This window comes from Musca autumnalis, unplaced genomic scaffold (assembly GCF_047663935.1).
Source record: "Musca autumnalis isolate F117 unplaced genomic scaffold, ASM4766393v1 scaffold_5, whole genome shotgun sequence".
Taxonomy (NCBI): domain Eukaryota; kingdom Metazoa; phylum Arthropoda; class Insecta; order Diptera; family Muscidae; genus Musca; species Musca autumnalis.
The window spans coordinates 29,955,662-29,976,949 of NW_027412088.1; the positions used below are offsets into that span (position 1 = coordinate 29,955,662).

Consider the following 21,288-nt stretch of genomic DNA (forward strand, 5'->3'; position numbering starts at 1 on the left):
AAGCTCTCTTGAGTTGGTTATTAATCCGAAGTAGACCTTTGAGATATTTTGAAGTTTTTTTCTTTAGAAGACTCAATTGGACTTAAGGCATATTGATTTGTTCTATATACGGAAGAAAATCTCTAGAAGTTTTCTATAGACCGATAAAGTCCTCTTGAAGTCTTACTTAGATCGAAAAAGACCTACTTAGGCCTTCTATAGACCGAGGAATTTTATACTAAAAATACATCTGGAGGTCTTCTATAGATAAAATAACAATTCTAGATATCTTCTATGGACCAAGGAAGGCCTCTTGCTGCCTTCTATGGGCAGGAAAGACAGAATAACAACACTTAGTGTCTTCTATATATAAAAGAATACCACTTGGGGTCTTCTGCAGACAGAAAAATGTCCTATTGAGGTCATCTATAGACAGACGAAGAGCTGTTGAGGTCTTCTATAGGTTTTTCTTCTTTCTTTTGAGGACCTTTATATACAGAAGAAAACCTCTTGAGGTATTTTATAGACAGAAGACCCCTTAAGGTCTCCCAAAAACTGAAACCCTTTTTGGGGTTCTAAAAACAGAATACCTCTTGAGGTCTTCTGAAAATAGAAGACCTCTCGAGGTCTTTTATAATCAAAACAAATCTCATGAAGTTTTCTTTAGGCAGATAACCTTTTGTCTTAAACTTTTGTGAGAGGTTGTTTAGTTTCTTCGCATTTCTCATCTACCGTAGAATGATATGAAATAGCCAACAATATGCATTGGGCAATAGCCCAATTAGGTTACTTTTCATAATCGGTAGTTTTTATTGCTTTATAACTAACACACAAATATCGTTTATAGTAGGCTTCTGATAAGATCTACTTTCGACTGTCGTTACCCACAGTAGTAGATTGGATAGAATTTAGTATCGATTTTGGCGTTCTTTCGTTCAGCGGCAATAGAAATGAAGGAGAGTTTCGATGTTAATCCAGATCCAAAGGGATTTTTAAAATCCAAGAAAATCAATTGGTACTGGGCTCCGTTATTCTGTGTTTGTTGGTTTGTCCTATTCTATGTCGTTGTGATTCCTAGCTTTTTCTCATATCCCGATACTAATTTGATACGTGACGAACATCATCATCCAGATGAATTTATTGGTGAACGGGCCCAGACACAATTGCTCGGTTTATCGTCGATTGGTGTTAAACTTGCTGGCACTGTGGAGAATGAAGTTTATGCCGTGCAATTTTTGTTGAATGAAATTGAAAAAATCAAATCATCATCACGGCAAGAGCTCTACGATATTGATGTAGATGTTCAATATTCCGCAGGTGATTTTGAACTTTGGGGAATGGCCACTTCATATCATAATGTATCCAATGTTATTGTCAAGCTGGCGCCTAAAACTACCAAAAGTGAATCATATTTGTTGGTGAATTCGCATTTTGATTCCGAAGTAGGGACTCCCGCAGCTGCCGATGCTGGTGTAATGATAGTGGTTATGTTAGAAGTTTTACGTGTGATTTCTTCGTCGGAAAAGGAACTGAAGAACCCTATTGTATTCTTATTTAATGGAGCTGAGGAAAGTAAGCTGCAGGGATCTCATGGTTTTATAACCCAACATAAGTGGGCACCGTATTGCAAGTAAGTAATGAACAACGTTTAAATGAATGAATGAAATGTAACATAAACAAGTAAGAAAGTATCAGTCAGCTGAACCGACAGAGATATACCCTCAGCCACGTACCCGAAGAAAAAAAGTTAACACAATACTTCTGTAGGTTTCAGAATGATCCAAGACGAGTGCATTTTTTCCAAACTTTGGGTAGGGTGTACCCATAGGAGTGATCCGATGTAGTATATACTCGGACCTAATACAAAGCTGTAGGAAATATTTTTTTTCTTTATTAGTCTATGGATATTTTCCTTACAGACTATATAATTAAATATGTTGTACTTAATTTTCTGAATTTAAATATATTACAATTTTACTTTTCAATTTACAATGTTTGAGCTGAATCGATTTCTCTCTTAAAGGGTTATTTTACACATTAGCCAGTTTAGGTGGTGCCGGTAGGATTTTCTGGACCTTTTTGTGTCATTATCTCAGGAAGTATGGACTTTCCCACGAAAAAAAAAAAATTACAACGTCGTAACCGGGGCCGCAAGTGCAACCTGCTGCGTCACAAATTAATAAGATCAGAGAGGAGTTGTTAAACTATACTTTTTCCAAATTTTGTGTGGGAGGTACTCAAATGAGTGGACCGATATAGTCCATATTAGAACTCGATCTATGCCTGAAAGTAATATTACCAATAGCAAAGTTTGGCTCAATTCGGTTATTCCCTCCTAGAGTTATCATGCCCACAATCTTGGCGAAAAATTTTGAACCTTTGTGGGGGAGGTACCGGAAGGAGTGGACCGATATGGTCTATCTTCGAATTTAAACTAAGTTTGGACAAAATATTTCAAGACCCAAAATTTTAACCAAATATGTTGATCCGTTCGAGAGTTATCGTGCACTCCAACTACGACACATGGTATTATATGGGTTGTTTGCAGTTTTCGTGCTGAATTCTGAGGATATATGGACTTGCTCCTGAAAAAAATTATATCGTCGTAATGGGGGTAGAGAATACAAGTGGCTGCAACAAAAATCAAAGCGATTCGAGAGCAGGCCTTAAACTGCACTTATGCAAAATTTTGTGTGGGAGGTACCCGAAAGAGTGAACCAATTGGGTCCATATTGGAACCTCATCTATATCTGGTAGAAATGTCACGATGTGCAAGGTGTGGTCTAATTCGGTTACTCCCTTCAAATGTTATCGTGTTGACAATTTTTCCGAACATTTTTGAACTTTTGTGGGGGAGGTACCTGAAGGAGTGGACCAATATGGCCCATCTTCGAACTTAAATCAAATCTGGACAAAATATTTCGATACCCGAAATTTGAACCGAATCGATTGATCCGTTCGAGAGTTATCGTGCGCACCAGCCAGCCAGACAGACAGACGGACGGACATTGCTAGATCGACTCAAAATTGTCTGAAACGGATATCGTACAAACATACTTGGGGTCTAAAACCATTATTTCGATGAGGCACATTTTTGGCCGTATCAAAGTGTAAATACCCTCTTTAGCCTAAAGGCTGAGGGTATAAAAATAATTAAAAGTAACAGTGTTTTTTTTTTTTGTTTTTATAAATGTACGAAAAACAACTAAATAATTTTTCGCTTAACCTCAATAAACGAGAAGCGATTGAGCATTAATACCAGGGGTTTGAGAGAAGGTCAGTCAATTAAGAATTGTATCGCGTCTTGTAGTCATCGATTAGTAAAGAAGTAAAGGAAAGTTGTGTGCTACTAGAATGAAGCTGTGTGAAGAAGAATTTCTCTCAAAAAAACGCTGGTCATTTATTTTTGTCACCATGTTTATATTTAAATGCAAGCGAATGTACTGTTGCGTCCGTGTAGACATTGTTTTATTCCCCGATACGATATGTACTAAATGAAACAGGGTTCTTCTTAGATTGCGATTCTGCAATGCTTTATGGACTTTATTACACATATCCACAATCGACTTTATTTACTAAGCATACAGCTTTATCCTAGTAGCACACAGCTTTACATTTTTACTAATCGATGATTACAAGCGGCGATACGATTTGTACAAAATAAAACAGGGTTCCTCTTAGATTACGCTCCGCAATACTTTATGGACTTTATTACACATATCCACAATCGACTTTATTTACTAAGCACCCAGCTTAATCCTAGTAGCACACAGCGTCACTTTACTTTTTTAAAAAATACACATTGAAAAAAATATTTTAAAAAAATCAATTCCTCAAAAAATAATTGAAAAAATATTTTTAAAAATCCAGGCCTTTAAAAACTATATAAAAATTGCTTAAAAAATTCTTGATTTTTTTAAATCTAGGCTTAAAAAATATTTAAAAAATAAATCAATTCTATAAAAAATTTTAAAAATAAAATCCCCGCCTTGTAAATATTATTAAAACAAGTAAAAAAGTAACAGTCGGCTTTGCCGACAGAGATATACCCTCAGCCTGTGTATATTGAAACAATTTTTTTTCCAAAAAACGCATGTATTTAGGGAGTTTTAAAAATGTTGTGCGTTTGAACTGACAAAAATGTTGATTAGGTTTTAATATCAAAAGTTTTGCGAGGAGATACTAAAAAGAATGGATCTCCATCCACTACATATGGTACCATAGGGGTTTTTTAGACCTTCAGGGATGTTTGCTCAAGAAGTATGAACTTGCCCCTGAAACAACTTTTACCATCGCAATCAAAGTGATTCGAAAGCAGGTCTTAAAGTGAACATGTATCCGAAATTTTGAGTGGGAGGTACCGGATGGAGTGAACAAATAAATCCATATTTGAACCTGATCTATATCTGGTAGATATATTAGGATGTGTAAAGTATGGACCAATTCGGCCACTCTCTTCAAGGGTTATCGTATGCACAATTTTTCCGAACATTTTTGAACTTTTGTGGGGGAGGTACCTGAAGGAGTGGACCGATATGGCTTATCTTCGAACTTAAACTATGTTTGGACAAAATATTACTAAGGCCAAACTTTGGACCGGATCGGCAGACCTGTTCGAGAGTTATTTTGCCCTCCAACCTCCTCACACGGTGTCATAGGGGGTTTTTGCAACTTTCAGGCTATTTTCTCAGGAAGTATGGACTTGCCCCTGATGAAACTTATACCGTCATATGGAGGGCAGTGAATACAAGTTGCTAAAGCAAAAATCAAAGCGATTCGAGAGATGTTCCTAAACTGAACTTTTCCAAAATTTTGTGTGGGAGGTACCCGACGGAGTGGACCGATTGAGTCCATATTAAAACCTGATCTAAGTCTGGTACACGCTCCACGATGGGCAAAGTATAGACCAAATCGGTTACACCCTTCAAGAGTTATCGTGCGTACAAATTTTCCGAACATTTTCGAACTTTTGTGGGGGAGGTACCGGAAGGAGTGGACCGATATAGCTCATCTTCGAACTTAAACTAAGTTTGGACAAAATATTACGAAAGCCAAAATTTGAACCGAATCGGTTCATCCCTTCGAGAGTTATCGTGCGCTCCAGCCAGCCAGACAGACAGACAGACAGACAGACGGACGGACATTGCTCAAGCGACTCCAAATTGTCTGAAACACATTTCGTCCAAACATACTTGGGGTCTAAAACCATTATTTCGATGAGGCACATTTTGCCCGTATGAAAGTGTATATACCCTTCATAGCCTAAAGGCTGAGGGTATAAAAACGCATGGAATGAGTTTTTTAAAAAATAAACACATTGGAAAAGTATTTAAAAAATAAACGCCTTGAAAAAAACTATTTTTAGAACAATTAATTCCACAAAAAACAGACCTTAAAAAAAATCAATTTCTTAAAAAAAATATTTTTAAAAAATCCAGGCCTTAAAAAATGTTAACAAATCAATTTCTTAAAAAATTCTTGAAAAAATATTTTTGAAAAATCCACGACTTGAAAGAAATATTTAAAAAAAATCAATTCCGTAAAAAATTCCGTCCTTGAAAAAAATAAAAAATACAGGGTACCTATTCTCTAACTTTTTAACAACTTTACTCATAGTTTATTTTACAACAATTTCATTTGTTTGTTTTGTAGTTGTTACAAAAACAAAAGAAATTTTAACAGCTTTTCAATCGATAAAAGTTACAGAATTTTAACGACAGTCGATATTGTTATTTTTTCGAGAAACTCATTTTAACAACATAATTAACAACCTTGGTATTCTGTAAACAAATTTTAACAGCTTTTGTTAAAAACGTCGTTATAAAAACAGGACCAAAATTGTCGAAGTTTAAAAATCGACAAAAATGTTCAATATTGGATTTCCCTATGTTTTGTGTGTATGTTCTGTTTTAGAATACATTCAAAATTGAAAGCTTTTGAAAGTTTTTCTACATTTTTACAGAATAGCACAATCGTTACTGCAAACAATTTTTAGTCTCGACAACGTTGTCGATTGTCGGATTGTTAAAAAGTTACAGAATAGGGCTATAGGCCTTAAAAAATATTTTTTAAAAAAATCAATTACTTAAATAACTCTGGAAAAAATATTTTTAAAAATCAAAACCTCGAAAAAAATATTTACCTTACCTTAAAAATTCATGAAAAACTGTCTTTGAAAGATCTACGACTTGAAAAAAAATAGTTTTAAAAAAGCAATTCCGTAAAAAATTCTCTCCTTGAAAAAAAAAATTTTAAAAATCCAGGCCTTAACAAATATTTTTTTAAACAAATCAATTCCTTAAAAAATTCTTGAAAAAAAATATTTTTAAAAAATCCACGTCTCGAAAAAATGTTAAAAAATATTTTGAAAAACCAATTCCTTAAAAAAATTTTTGAAAATATATTTTTTAAAAATTCACACATTGAACAAATATTCCTAAAAAAAGCTACACACTGAAAAAGTATTCCTAAAAAAATTCACGCCTTTAAAAAAATATTAAAAAAAAAAAATTAATTCCTTAAAAATTTTTGAAAAAAAATATTTTTTAAAAAATCCACACCTTGAAAAAATATTTTGAAAAAAATCAATTCCTTAAAAAATTATTGAAAAAATATTTTTAAAAATCCAATTCTCGAAAAAAAATATTAAAAAAAAACAATTCTCTAAAATTTCTCTGCCGCTCTACCTTAAAAATTCTTGAAAAACTGTTTGTGAAAAACCCGCGACATGAAAAAAATATTTTTAGAAAAATCAATTCCATAAATAAACTCTCCTCGAAAAAAAAAAAAAATAAAAAAATCCAGGCCTTAACAAATACTTTTTTTTTTTTTAAATCAATTCCTTAAAAAATTCTTGAAAAAAAAAAACAATTCTCTAAAATTTCTCAGCTTGAAAAATATTTTTAAATATTCCTAGCCTCGAAAAAAAAATCAATTCTTAAAAAAAAACAATTCTAAAAAATTATGTCTTTGAAAAAATATTTTGAAAAATCAATTCCTTAAAAAATTGTTGAAAATATATTTTTTAAAAATTCACACATTGAACAAATGTTCCTAAAAAATCCACACATTGAAAAAATATTCCTAAAAAAAATTCACGCCTTTAAAAAAATATTAAAAAAAAATAAATTCCTTAAAAATTTTTGATAAAAAATATTTTTAAAAAATGCACACCTTGAAAAAATATTTTGAAAAAAATCAATTCCCTAAAAAATGATTGAAAAAATATTTTTAGAAATCAAAACCTCGAAAAAAATATTTAAAAAAAATTCTCTAAAATTTCTCAGCTTGAAAAATATTTTTAAATATTAATAGCCTCGAAAAAAAATCAATTCTTAAAAAAATTCTAAAAAATGATTTCTTTGAAAAAATATTTTGGAAAACCAATTCCTTAAAAAATTGTTGAAAATATATTTTTTAAAAATTCACACATTGAACAAATATTCCTAAAAAAATCCACACATTGAAAAAATATTTTGAAAAAAATCAATTCCTTAAAAAATTATTGAAAAAATATTTTTAAAAATCCAAACCTCGAAAAAAATATTTAAAAAAAAAACAATTCTCTAAAATTTCTCTGCCGCTCTACCTTAAAAATTCTTGAAAACTGTTTTTGAAAAATCCACGACTTGAAAAAAATATTTTTAAAAAAATCAATTCCATAAAAAAAACTCTCCTTGAAAAAAAATCCAGGCCTTAACATATATTAAAAAAAAACAATTCCTTAAAAAATTCTTGAAAAAAATATTTGAAAAAAAAGCAATTCTATAAAATTTCTCAGCTTGAAAAATATTTTTAAATATTCCTAGCCTCGAAAAAAATCAATTCTTTAAACAAAAATTTAAAAAATGATTTTTTTGAAAAAATATTTTGAAAAACCAATTCCTTAAAAAATTGTTGAAAATATATTTTTTAAAAATTCAAACATTGAACAAATATTCCTAAAAAAATCCACACACTGAAAAAATATTCCTAAAAAATTCACGCCTTTAAGCAAATAAATTCCTTAAAAATTTTTGAAAAAAAAAATATTTTTAACAAATCCACACCTTAAAAAAATATTTTGAAAAAAATCAATTCCTTAAAAAATGATAGAAAAAATATTTTTTAAAAAAATCAATTGCTTAAAAATTTCTTGATTTTTTAAATCGAGGCTTTAAAAAATGTTTAAAAAAACAATTCTTGAAAAATCCACGACTTGAAAAAATGCTTTTTGAAAAATCCACGACTTGAAAAAAATATTTTTGAAAAATCCACAACTTAAAAAAATATTTAAAATAAAAATCAATTCCGTAAAAAATTCTCTCCTTGAAAAAAAATTTTAAAATCCGGCCTTAAAAAATATTTTTATAAACACCAGTTCCTTAGAATATTCTTGAATTTTTTTTTTTTTAAATCCACAACTCAAAATATGAAACAAAATTCTCAAAAATTTCTCTGCTGCTCTACTTAAAAAATTCTCGAAAAAAATATTTTTGAAAAATCCACGACTTGAAAAAATATTTTTAAAGAAATCAAATCTTAAAAATTTCTCTCCTTGAAAAAAATTAAAAAATCCAGGCCTTAAAAAATATTTTTTTAAAAAAATCAATTCTTTAAAACATTCTTGAAAATTTCTGTGCTTAAAAAAATATTTTTAAATATTCCTAACCTCGACAAATAATATTAAAAAAAATCAATTCCTTAACAAAAATTCTAAAAAATGATTTCGTTGAAAAAAGTATTTTGAAAAACCAACTCCTTAAAAAATTGTTGAAAATATATTTTTTAAAAATTCACACATTGAACAAATTTTCATAAAAAATCCACACATTGAAAAAAAAATTCTCTAAAAATTCTTGAAAAAAATATTTTTAAAAAATCCACACCTTGAAAAAAGATGATGAAAAATATCTTTAAAAAAATCAATTGCTTAAAAAATTCTTGATTTTATTTTTAACCGATTTCGATATAATTTTGCACATTCATTTCCAGACCGAATTCAGTCACACATTCCAAATTTCATTGAAATCGGACGTATATAGCGTGTTTAGTGCAGAAAAGCTTTATCCAAATCTGAACCGATTTCGATATAATTTGGCACATTTATTTCTAGACCGAATTCAGTCACATATACCAAATTTCATCGATCTCGAACATATATAGCGTGTTTGGTGCAGCAAATACCTAAAATCGGGCGAAAATATATATAGGAGCTATATCCAAATCTGAACCGATTTCGATATAATTTGGCAAATTTATTGTAAGACCGAATTCAGTCACACATTCAAAATTTCATCAAAATGGGACGTATGGTAACATGGGGCGGCTTCGCCACTGGGGCGCCTTCCCCAGCACCGATTTTCTTGATAATTATAACTGCTACAGAAATGCCGTTAAAGGGAAAATTGTGAGTTTAACGAAGATCTTTCATCTTCCAAAAATTGGCATTTCTATCAAATATATGATTGCTGATGCACGCGGTTTCATGTTTTTGGGGTATTGCGAAAAATATTCATGGTAGGTATATTTTGTGATATCTTGTATACCTTTAGTGATATCAAAATTATAATTTTAAACCGTTAATAGACAACTACTGAAGAATATAAATCCAAATAATTTGCATGATAAAAGTAATTATAAATGTCAATATATTAATATTATGAACTATGTAGGGGGTGGGGCGGCTACGCCATGATAGGGGTGTTGTGGGTTAATGTAAGAAATATGTCAGGTTTAACTTAAATTGTTTATGCTATTGATATACCACGCTATAATGTGAAGTTGAAATCAAATATTGTGCTAAACCTATCTAATTTGGCAAAAATTTCTTTTTTATGCCTAAATTCAAGGCACCTACTTCAATTAACGGCTGGAATATGTTTCTTTTTGTAAATTTTAGAATCATTTTTGATTATTAAATGGAAAACATGGTCCTTTTATGCATTATGTTGATATTTGGGAAGGAAGTATGGTAAATGCCACTTTAAGAGTCCGTTGATATATATCCTATGTCGATGGCGAAGCTACCCCATCGGTGGGGAGGCATCGCCACTTTTTAGACATTTTGTAAATTCTTAAAAATAATATTTTAAAAACAAAATTGGTGGAGGAGTATTCATTGCAGTTCATAATTCCATTGCATCAGAGCGAATTATGCTTACTGAATACCCTTATATTGAATTTGTGTGTGTTAAAATAAAATATTTAAATCAATCCTTTATTATAACGTGCTCCTACATTGCCCCAAACTCAGACATAGACATTTATCTTAAACATTCTGAATTAATAAAAGAAGTTTCATTGCGGCATTCAGCAAATTCTGAATTGATTTGTCTTGGTGATTTTAATTTACCAAACTTAACATGGGTCTCAGGTGACAACATAGTAGATTATGTACCTGTTTCATCAACAGAACTCTCTACAGACATGCTATCCTTCTGGGAAAATATTTTTGATCAATGTCTCTATCAAATAAATAATATCTATAATTCTAAAGGTAAAATTTTAGACTTAGTGTTTTCTTCAACCATAAACTCTTCTGTATGTGCAAGTCCTCCATTCTCAGAACATGAAGATATGTATCATCCCACCCTTATGGTAACTATTGAACTCAATAATAGCTCAACTACTAAAACTTTATCGCAAACTAAGCCAAGTAAACTATATTTTGGTAAAACTAATGTGGTCCTTCTGCGTTCTATCTTATCAAATAATACTTTGTTACCTCAGGGAAACATTGATTCCCGTATTTCAAATTTTTATAAAGTACTTAATGATGCATTAACAGTATCAGTTCCTCTCTTAAAGATTTGCTCAGAAATGGGTCCTGCTTGGTTTACTCCACATCTCAGGAGTTTGCGCAATATGAAAAGTAGAATGTACAAAAAATTTAAAAGATGTAATTCCACTTTAAACTTTACCAATTATGCAAAAGCTAGAAATGCGTTCAACAGAGAAAATTCAAGGTGTTATTCAAATTACTTAATTAAGATGCGAAATAATTTTCATAGTAATCCTAAAAACTTTTATAAATTCGTAAACTCTAAAAGAAAAGTACGTGAATTTCCTAGTAGCATGAGACTTGGTTGTAGTGAATCATGTGACCCTAATGACATTGCAAATATGTTTGCTGACTTTTTTCAAAATACTTACTCCAAATGTTCAACTAACTCCCTTAATTACCCTTATAATATTCATAAACTTAACCAGTTTCCTCGCATTATTCTCACTGAGGATGAAGTATTAAATGGTTTATTGTCATTGAAATATTCAAACTCACCAGGTCCTGATGGTGTTCCGACTTCTATTTTAAAATCATGTGCATATGAACTTTATCGTCCCCTAACAATTATTTTCAATGACTCGTTGACATTGGGATATTTCCCACTTGTCTGGAGATCTAGCTTTATTATTCCTTTGCATAAATCTGATAGTAGATGTGTGATTGAAAACTATAGAGGTATTGCAAAACTAAGTGCAATTCCTAAACTTTTTGAGCTTCTGGTTTCACGCCGAATAACTCATTTCGCTAGATCTATAATATCACCTTATCAACATGGTTTCGTTAAGGGTAGGTCTACCTTGACAAATTTATTGGAACTTACATGTCACGTTCACAATGGATTCGTAAATAAATGTCAAACTGATGTTATATACACAGATTTCAGTAAGGCCTTTGACACCGTTGTACACGAATTGTTAATATATAAGCTTGATTCTATGGGGTTCCCATCAATACTCTTGTCTTGGATACGTTCTTATCTACAGGACCGTACCCAAAGGGTTTCTTTTAATGATATTCTGTCAAAAAATATAACTGTGCATTCTGGTGTTCCTCAGGGTAGCCATTTAGGTCCATTACTTTTTGTACTCTACTTAAATGACCTTCCATCTGTTATTCGTTGCTCTAAAGTATTAATGTTTGCTGACGATGTTAAACTGTTTAGCAATCACGATTCTTATAATCAATCAATTAATCTGCAACATGATTTGTATTCTCTTTCCAACTGGTGTAGTGTCAACGGTATGTCATTAAACTTAAAAAAATGTAAAAAATTGTCATTTTATAGATCTCGTCCTGATTCTTGCGATTATTTCATAGGTTCGCACAAATTGGATAATGTAGACTCGTTTGTGGATCTTGGAGTTATTTTAGATAGTAAATTGCGTTTCAACTTACATATAGAGTCTTGTGTTAATAAAGCCAAGTCATTACTTGGCTTTATAAAACGCTGGTCTAAGGAATTTGACGATCCATACGTGACCAAACGCTTATTCACTAGCCTTGTCCGACCAACATTGGAATACGGTTGTGTACTTTGGAGTCCTTTTTACAAATGTTATTCTGATAAGATAGAATCAGTACAAGTTCAATTTCTTTTATTTGCTCTTAGAGGCTTAGGGTGGAGCACAAGTGAATCTCTTCCACCATATGAAAACCGTCTAAAGTTAATTGACCTTCCAACGTTGGAAAAAAGACGTTTAATGCTCAGATCTATATTCATTATTAAACTTTTGCGTGGACAAATTGAATCACAGTTTTTAATTGGCGAAATCAATTTTAATGTACCTTCACGTAATACTCGAAACTACATACCACTTAAATTAACGTTAGCGAAATCTAATTATGAAATAAGTAATCCACTCCGATCTTTATGTGATGAATATAACAAATTATATAATAGGATGTCTTTATCGGAACCTCTGCATGCCATAAAAAACTTTATCTTACGTTCTTAGTATTGTTGTAGCAGTTGCCAGGCAATATGTTAGATTTGACCTATTTTATTTTTTGATGTGTTTGTCTTTAAAATGTAACTTTCAAACCGGCTGATGTTTTGCTGTAGCTGGTTTTCCCTAGTCTACTAATCCCCCATATTACGGAATATGAGGTGTACGCGCTCCCTACGTTAAGGGGAGGTGGCCCTCTCGGTCGGCAAGGGCGGGAAAGAGTGGCGTTGGGAACGATCGAAAAAAAAAAAAAAAAGTACAACAAAAACAATGAAAGAATGTAAACAAAGGCACAGCAATAACATAGAAAGAACCGGAAGGACTGAAAAACTTCTATACAGTAGTTGTTGTACAACTAATTTGGATAAAGTAACAGCTTAATAAAAATTTACGTTACAATTCAATTTTTTAATTAACGGAAATTCATCTAAACTAACTTAAACCTATCAGTTACACTCGTAACAATATATTTATCTTTTTTTTTCAAGATCAACATAGGGATTCAGTCTGCTATAATTCGACATTTTGGATTTTTAGATCATCTAAACTGACGTATAAAAAAGTTTGCACATTCCAAAGAAAAGTTTTATTTGTGTACATTTGCATATACGAAAGCAATGATACTATTCTATTTTTCAGAGCGCTTATTAATCTGGACTCTACCGGTTCAGGCGGTAAAGAAGTTCTGTTCCAAACTGGTCCCAATCATCCATGGCTAATAAAGGTATTTTTACATCACCTACTCCATACCTATGTATTTTCCCATTAACTAAATTTCAACTCCGTTTTATAGTATTATAAGAAATCTGCCCGCCATCCTTTTGCCACAACATTGGCCGAGGAATTGTTTCAAAATAATTTTGTACCATCCGATACTGATTTTCGAATCTTTCGTGATCATCGTGGTGTTCCTGGCCTGGATATGGCGCATGCTCTTAATGGTTATATTTATCACACGAAATATGATAATTTTCGTAATTTAGAAAGAGGAACTTATCAGACCACTGGTGATAATGTGCTTGCCTTAACGTGGGCTTTAGCAAATGCCGAGGAACTGACCCACCCTGAAGTAAGTATTACATACACATACGAGTATATGTTATAATCTTGCGTTAATTTTTTAAACTTCATAATTCTCGTAGGAACACGCTGAAGGTCATGTGGTCTTCTATGATTTCTTGGGTTGGTTTATGGTGGCATACACAGAAACGACGGGCACGATCGTCAATGGCACAACCAGCTGCTGTGCCATTATTTTCATTTTCCTCCATGTAGTTCTAATGTCTGGAAAGGACGATAAGGAAGAAACTAAACCCTTTTATATGCAATACTTGGGTATAATTATTGCACAACTGGTTAACGTTGTAGTTGCAGCTGGCCTAACGATAGTAATTGCTGTTATTGTTGATGCCCTAAGCATTACACAGTCTTGGTATAGTCAGACATCGCTGATTTTTGGCCTTTATTTCTGCCCCATGTTCTTTGTTTTGGCTATGGGCCCGGGATTGTACATATATTGGACGAAAAATAAGGTAAGCGATTATAAACCTTTGACTGACTTCATGAATGCAACATTCCGCCGCTCTCCTTCAATACCAAGTGTTCATTTTTTTGGGTAAAGTCTTGTGTTCGTAATTACATAACTCTTTAAAATCCACGATTGAGAAAAATTTCTTAATCCACGCTTAAAAAAATGATCTCCAAACAACAAACCGTTGACAAAAGGATCTCAAAAAACAAACTCTTGAAAAAATGATCTTCAAAAACAAACGCTTAAAAATTATCTCCAAAAGATCCACGCTTGGAAAGAATTATCTTTAAAAATCCAGGCTTGAAAAATAATGATCTTTTAAAAATCCACACTTGAAAAAAATGACCTTCAAGGAATCCAGGCTAGAAAAAAAAAAAATCAGGCTAGAAAAAAATTATCTTTAAAAAATCCAGGTTTAAAAAAATAATTCTTCAGAAAATGCAGTCTTGAAAAATTATTTAAAAAAAAATCCACGCTTAAAGAAAAAAATATTTTAAAAATGCAGGCTTAAAAAATTCATTAAAAAATTAAAAAATGTCTTCAAAAAAATCAAGCTTGAAAGAGATGATCATTGAAAAATTCACGCTTGAAAAAAATTATCTTAAAAAATCTACGATTAAACAATGATCTTCAAAAAATCAAGCTTGAAAGAAATTAACTTAAAAAAATTCACGTAAAAAATGATATTAAAAAAATAAGCTTGAAAGAAATGATCTTCAAAAAAATCAAGCTTAAAAGAAATGATCTTTAAAAAATCCATGTTGAAAATATTCTTCAAAAAAATTCACGCTTGAAAAAATTACCTTTAAAAAAGCCACGTTTGAAGAAATGACCTTTAAAAAACCTACGCTTGAAACAATTATGTTAAAAGAATTTTAAAAAAATACCCGCTTAAAAAAATTGTATAAAATAATCCATGATTTAAAAACGTTTGTGTAAACAAATCCACACATGCAGAAATATGTTTAAAAAATCCACGCATGCAGAAATATGTTTAAAAAAATCCACGCATGCAGAAATATGTTTAAAAAATCCCCGCTTAAAAAAATATGTTAAAAAAATCTTTAAAAAATACCCACTAAAAAAACAATTCTTTAAAATAATCCACGCTTGAAAAAGGTTATTTAAAAAATTCTAGCTTAAAAAAACTTTCTTAAAAAACATAGGGTTGAAAAAAATCTAAAAAAATCCAAGCTAAAAAAATGTCTTTAAAAATCTAAGCTTTATAAAAATCCACGTTTAAAAACCCGACGCTTGTAAAATTTTCTTTAAAAATCGACGCTTGAAAAAGTTTATTTAAAAAGATCCACGTTTGAAAACAAATTCATTAAAAAAATCCACGTTTGAGTACAAAATCTTAAAAAAAATCCACGTTTGAGAACAAAATCTTTAAAAAAATTCACGTTTGAGAACAAATTATTTAAAAAATCCACATTTGAAAAAAAACATTATTTAAAAAATCCACGTTAGAAAAAAAAAAATTTAAAAAAAATCCACGTTTGGAAAAAATATTTATATAAAGCTCCACGTTTGGAAAACAAATTTCAAAAAAAAAGCTCCACGTTTCGGAAAATTGTTTATTTTTAAAAATCCACGTTTGAGAAAATACTTTTGAATAATCCATGTTTGAGACAAAAATTCATTAAAAACTTCCATGTTTGCGAAAAAAATTCTTTAAAAAACTTAAAAAAAATCTACGTTTGAGAAAAAAATTCTTTAAAAAATCCACGTTTGAGAAAAAAAAATTTTAAAAAAGTCCACGTTTTAGCAAAAAATTCTTTAAAAACTTGTTCTATGAAAATTTGAAATGATGAAATTTGAATATTTCCTTTATAAGTTTTTTCGTTTGACAGTTTTTTCCTTTTATAAAAGTTTTCATTTCATATTTTCATAGAAACAGAATTGAGCCCCAGGTTTGAGAAAAAATAATTAAGTAAACGAAATCCACGCTTAAACAAATTCTTTAAACGAAATCCACGCTTAAACAAATTCTTTAAACGAAATCCACGCTTAAAAAATTCTTTAAAAAATCCACGTTTGAGAAAAAAATTCTTTAAAAAATCCACGTTTGAGAAAAAAATTCTTTAAAAATCCACGTTTGAGAAAAAAATTCTTTAAAAAATCCACGTCTGAGAAAAAAATTCTTTAAAAAATCCACGTTTGAGAAAAAAATTCTTTAAAAAATCCACGTTTGAGAAAACAATTCTTTAAACGAAATCCACGCTTAAAAATTCTTTAAAAAATCCAAGTTTGAGAAAAAAAATTCTTTAAAAAATCCACGTTTGAGAAAAAAATTCTAAAAATTTACACTTTTAAGAATAAAATTTTTAAATAAAATTTAAAAAAATCAACGTTTAGGAAAAAAATATTTAAAAAAATCAACGTTTGGGAAAAAAATATTTTAAGAAATAAATCCACGTTTGGGAAAAATGTATTTAAAAAAATCCACGTTTAGGAAATATTTATTTAAAAAAAATCTTCGTTTGAGAAAAATGTATTTTAGAAAATCCACGTTTGAGGCAAAATCTTAAAAAAAAAATTCAAAAGAAATCTAATTTTGAAAAAAAAAATCTTAAAAAAACTACGTTTGAAAACAAATTCTTTAAAAAAATCCACGTTTGAGAAAAAATTTTTTAGAAAAAATCCAAGTTCGAGAAAAAATTATTTAAAAAAATCCATGTCTAAGAAACAATTTATTTAAAAAATATACATTTGAGAAAAAATTCTTTGAAAAAAATTCCAGATTGAAAGCAAATTTTTTAAAAAATCCACGTTTGAGAATATAATTCTTTAAAAACCCACGCTTGAAAACAAATTCTTTAAAAAAATCGCGCGTGGAAGAAAAAATTCTTTAAAAACCCACGCTTGAAAACAAATTCTTTAAAAAAAATCGCGCGTGGAAGAAAAAATTCTTTAAAAAATCCACGCTTGAAAAAATTTTAAAAAGTTAACGATTTAAACCAAATTCATTAAAAAATCTAAGTTTGAAAAAATAATCCCTTAAAAAATTCACGTTTTAAAAAATTCTTTAAAAAATCCACGCATGAAAAAATTTTAAAAAGTTCACGATTTAAACCAAATTCATTAAAAAATCTAAGTTTGAAAAACTAATCCCTTAAAAAATTCAGGTTTAAAAAAATTCTTTAAAAAATCCACGCTTGAAAAAATTTTAAAAATTTCACGATTTAAACCAAATTCATTCAAAAATCTAAGTTTGAAAAAATAATCCCATAAAAAATTCACGTTTTAAAAAATTCTTTAAAAAATCCACGCTTGAAAAAAATTTAAAAAGTTCACGGTTTAAACCAAATTAATTAAAAAATCTAAGTTTGAAAAACTAATCCCTTAAAAAATTCACGTTTTAAAAATTCTTTAAAAAATCCACGCATTAAAAAATTTTAAAAAGTTCACGATTTAAACCATATTCTTTAAAAAATCTAAGTTTGAAAAACTAATCCCTTAAAAAATTCAGGTTTAAAAAATTTTTTTAAAAAATCCACGCTTAAAAAAATATTTAAAAATTTCACGATTTAAACCAAATTCATTAAAAAATCTAAGTTTGAAAAAATAATCCCATAAAAAATTCACGTTTTAAAAAATTCTTTAAAAAATCCACGCATGAAAAAATTTTGAAAAGTTCAAGATTTAAACCAAATTCATTAAAAAATCTAAGTTTGAAAAACTAATCCCTTAAAAAATTCAGGTTTAAAAAAATTCTTTAAAAAATCCACGCTTGAAAAAATTTTAAAAATTTCACGATTTAAACCAAATTCATTAAAAATCTTAATAAATTCACGTTTAAAAAAATTCTTTAAAATATCCACGCTTGAAAAATGTTTAAAAAGTTCACGATTTAAACCAAATTTATTAAAAAGTCTAAGTTTGAAAAAATAATCCCTTAAAAAATTCACGTTTAAAAAAATTCTTTAAAAAATCCACGCTTGAAAAAATTTTAAAAATTTCACGATTTAAACCAAATTCATTAAAAAATCTAAGTTTGAAAAAATAATCCCTTAAAAAATTCACGTTTAAAAAAATTCTTTAAAATATCCACGATTGAAAACAAATTCCTCAAAAATTCAAGGTTGAAAAAATTCTTTGAAAAAATTCACGATTGAAAACAAATTCTTTAAAAAAATCCACGTGATTCTTTAAAAAACCAGACTGAAAACAAACACTTTAAAAAAAATTCACGCTTGAAAAAAAATCTTTTAAAAATACAGGATTGAAACAAGTACTTTCAAAAAAAAAAAAAAAAATACACGCTTTAAACAAATTCTTTAAAAAATTCACGGTGGAAAAAAATTCTTCAAAAAATCCTCGCTCATCCAAAAACTCATCAAAATAGTCCACGTTTACAAAAATTCTTCAAAAAATCAACGCTTAAAAAATTCTTCAAAAAATCCACGCTTAAAAAATTCTTCAAAAAATCCACGCTTAGAAATTCTTCAACAATCCACGCCTAAAAAAATCGTCAAAAAATCCACGCTTTAAAAATTCGTCAAAAAATCCAAGCTTAAAAAATTCGTCAAAAAATCCACGCTTAAAAAATTCTTCAAAAAATCCACACTTAAAAAATTCTTCAAAAAACCACACTTAAAAAATTCTTTAAAAAATCAACGCTTAAAAAATTCTTTTAAAAATCCAAGCTTAAAAAATTCTTTAAAAAATCCACGCTTAAAAAATTCTTTAAAAAATCTACGCTTAAAAAATTCTTTAAAAAATCCACGCTTAAAAAATTCTTTAAAAAATCCACGCTTAAAAAATTCTTTAAAAAATCCTTGCTTAAAAAACTGTTTAAAAAATTTACGCTTAAAAAATTCTTTAAAAAATTATTTAAAAAATCCACGCTTAAAAAATTCTATAAAAAATCCACGCTTAAAAAATTTTATAAAAAATCCACGCTTAAACAATTCTTTAAAAAATCCAAGCTTAAAAAATAAATCTTTAAAAAATCCACGCTTAAAAAATAAATCTTTAAAAAAACCACGCTTAAAAAATAAATCTTTAAAAAAACCACGCTTAAAAAATTCTTTACAAAATCCACGCTTAAAACATTCTTTACAAAATCCACGCTTAAAACATTCTTTAAAAAATCCACGCTTAAAAAAAATCTTTAAAAAAAACACGCTCTTCAAAAAATCCACGTTTAAAAAATTCTTTAAAAAATCCACCATGAAAAAAATTTCGTTACAAAAGCCCACTTAACAAAATTCTTCAAAAAATCCGCGTTAAAAATTTTTTAAAAAATCCACGAAGACAAAACGTTCTTAAAAAAGTCAACTTTTAAAAAAATGTATCAAAAAAAACCACGCTTGAAAAAAAAAAATTTAAAAAATCCACGCTTGAAAATGGTATACATTTTTTCTATTTGATCAAAAACCTTATCTACATATGAAATTTTATGGCGATCGGTTAATGTTAACCAAGGGGACGGGTTTCCGTTGCCATAGTAATTTGTATAAGGCTAAAGATTAATTCTCACGAAAGTTCTCAAAAAGCCGCATTTATGTTCCAATCGATGAAACCATCGAATTCTTAATATGTTCGCCCGTTTTGAGGTATTCGGTGCACCAAACACGAAAATGTCACCTAATTCGTTTGAAAACAATTCTTTACAAAAACAATTTTTTACAATATTATTCCGATCAAGTATGTGGAATGATGCAAACAGAACGACATAAAAAGTGCAATAAATTAATAAATAACTATGTTGTTTTTCTTTTCTAGAACACAATGCACCTGGACAACATAATTATCTCCTTTATGCACGCCCATTGTCTCATACTGGCTGTTATTTGTATTATAATGACCGGACTTGGTGTGCGATCGGCATTCTTTGTAATGATAGCTGTGTTCTTCTATACCATTTCTGTAGTTATAAATTTGTCTCTTTCGAAAATTACCAAAAGTAAGTAGAAAATATTTACTATATTCCTAACTCTTCCTAAAAAGGAGCATGTTTTTTTTCAGAAAAATATTATTTCATTGTCCATTGCATCTGCCAAATAATGCCATTCTGGTTTTATACCTACATGGCATTTTTGTTTTTGACATTTTTCATACCGATGCAGGGACGTGATGGCCCCACAAGTAAACCTGAGCTGTTATTATCAGCATTTTGTGTGCTGTGTACAATGCATTTTGGCGGTTTTATTGTAAGTGGAAAGTGACATAATGAAGATTCAATACCGAGCGTAAAACATCAATCACTCTCCAATGTATTATTTCAGATGCCTATTATGAATAAATTCAAAAAATCGAAAACAATTACTTCAATTTTCGCCGTTTTGTGTGTAGTGTTTGTAATACTTGCTGCCACACCTGTCGGTTTTCCATATACCAAAGATGTACATCCTCAAAGATTTTATGTTTTGGTAAGTCTACTATTTTTTTTTATAATATTTTAATTGAAATTGTTGTTGTTTTTTCTCTGTTTTAGCACACCGAACGAATTATACACGACAATACAGGTATGGTAATTAAAAACGACACAGGTTTCTATGTTCAACCGGTGGACTCGAGGCCTTACAGTTTGGACGACACTACTTTAAAGAATGCTTTGCCACAGTCTTGGACAGATGAAGAATGTGAAACTGAAATGTTTTGTGGATTACCTTTATATAGTTCGAGGTGGATGAATTGGAAGTATGTTACGCTCGTCTTCTTCTTGAAAAGCATGCTGTCTAAACTCTATTATTTTACAGAAATTCCACAAAATGGATACCTGCTAGACCTCCACAACCTATTATACCTACCCAATTAAAATTATTGTCCAAAGTGTATCTGGAAGCGACAAAAATACATTATGAATTCTCTCTAAAGGCCGCCGATCGATTTTTCATTTATATTGAACCACATGCAGGAAATAAAATTATCGATTGGTCATTTAATCGGGTTCTTTTGGATGAGGATTATGATACGCCATATTTTACATATCATGTTTATTCCATGGAAGAGACACCGTTCCTCTTTTGGATAGAGGTTGAGGTAAACACTTAACTACCTGTAATATGCTTAATTATTCTATAAAACCATTTATTTTATATTTTCAGAGAGAGTCGGTA

General features: G+C 29.7%; 1 protein-coding gene across 1 annotated transcript; it reads left to right on the plus strand.

The window, feature by feature from the left end:
* Positions 1-929: 929 nt before the first annotated feature.
* Positions 930-20,987, plus strand: LOC141406284 (endoplasmic reticulum metallopeptidase 1-like). The gene is made up of 8 exons (XM_073991534.1): positions 930-1,609; positions 13,330-13,414; positions 13,484-13,759; positions 13,833-14,222; positions 19,952-20,132; positions 20,195-20,379; positions 20,455-20,598; positions 20,664-20,987. Exons 1-8 carry the CDS (start codon positions 930-932, stop codon positions 20,985-20,987), a joined length of 2,265 nt encoding a protein of 754 aa, XP_073847635.1.
* Positions 20,988-21,288: the final 301 nt, after the last annotated feature.

Bases quoted from the DNA above. Each gene is read 5' to 3' on its own strand.
- LOC141406284 (XM_073991534.1), top strand. From the start codon at position 930: ATGAAGGAGAGTTTCGATGTTAATCCAGATCCAAAGGGATTTTTAAAA. The intron at 1,610-13,329 runs GTAAGTAATGAA...TCTATTTTTCAG, and splicing joins AAGTGGGCACCGTATTGCAA to AGCGCTTATTAATCTGGACT. The intron at 20,599-20,663 runs GTAAGTCTACTA...TCTCTGTTTTAG, and splicing joins CTCAAAGATTTTATGTTTTG to CACACCGAACGAATTATACA.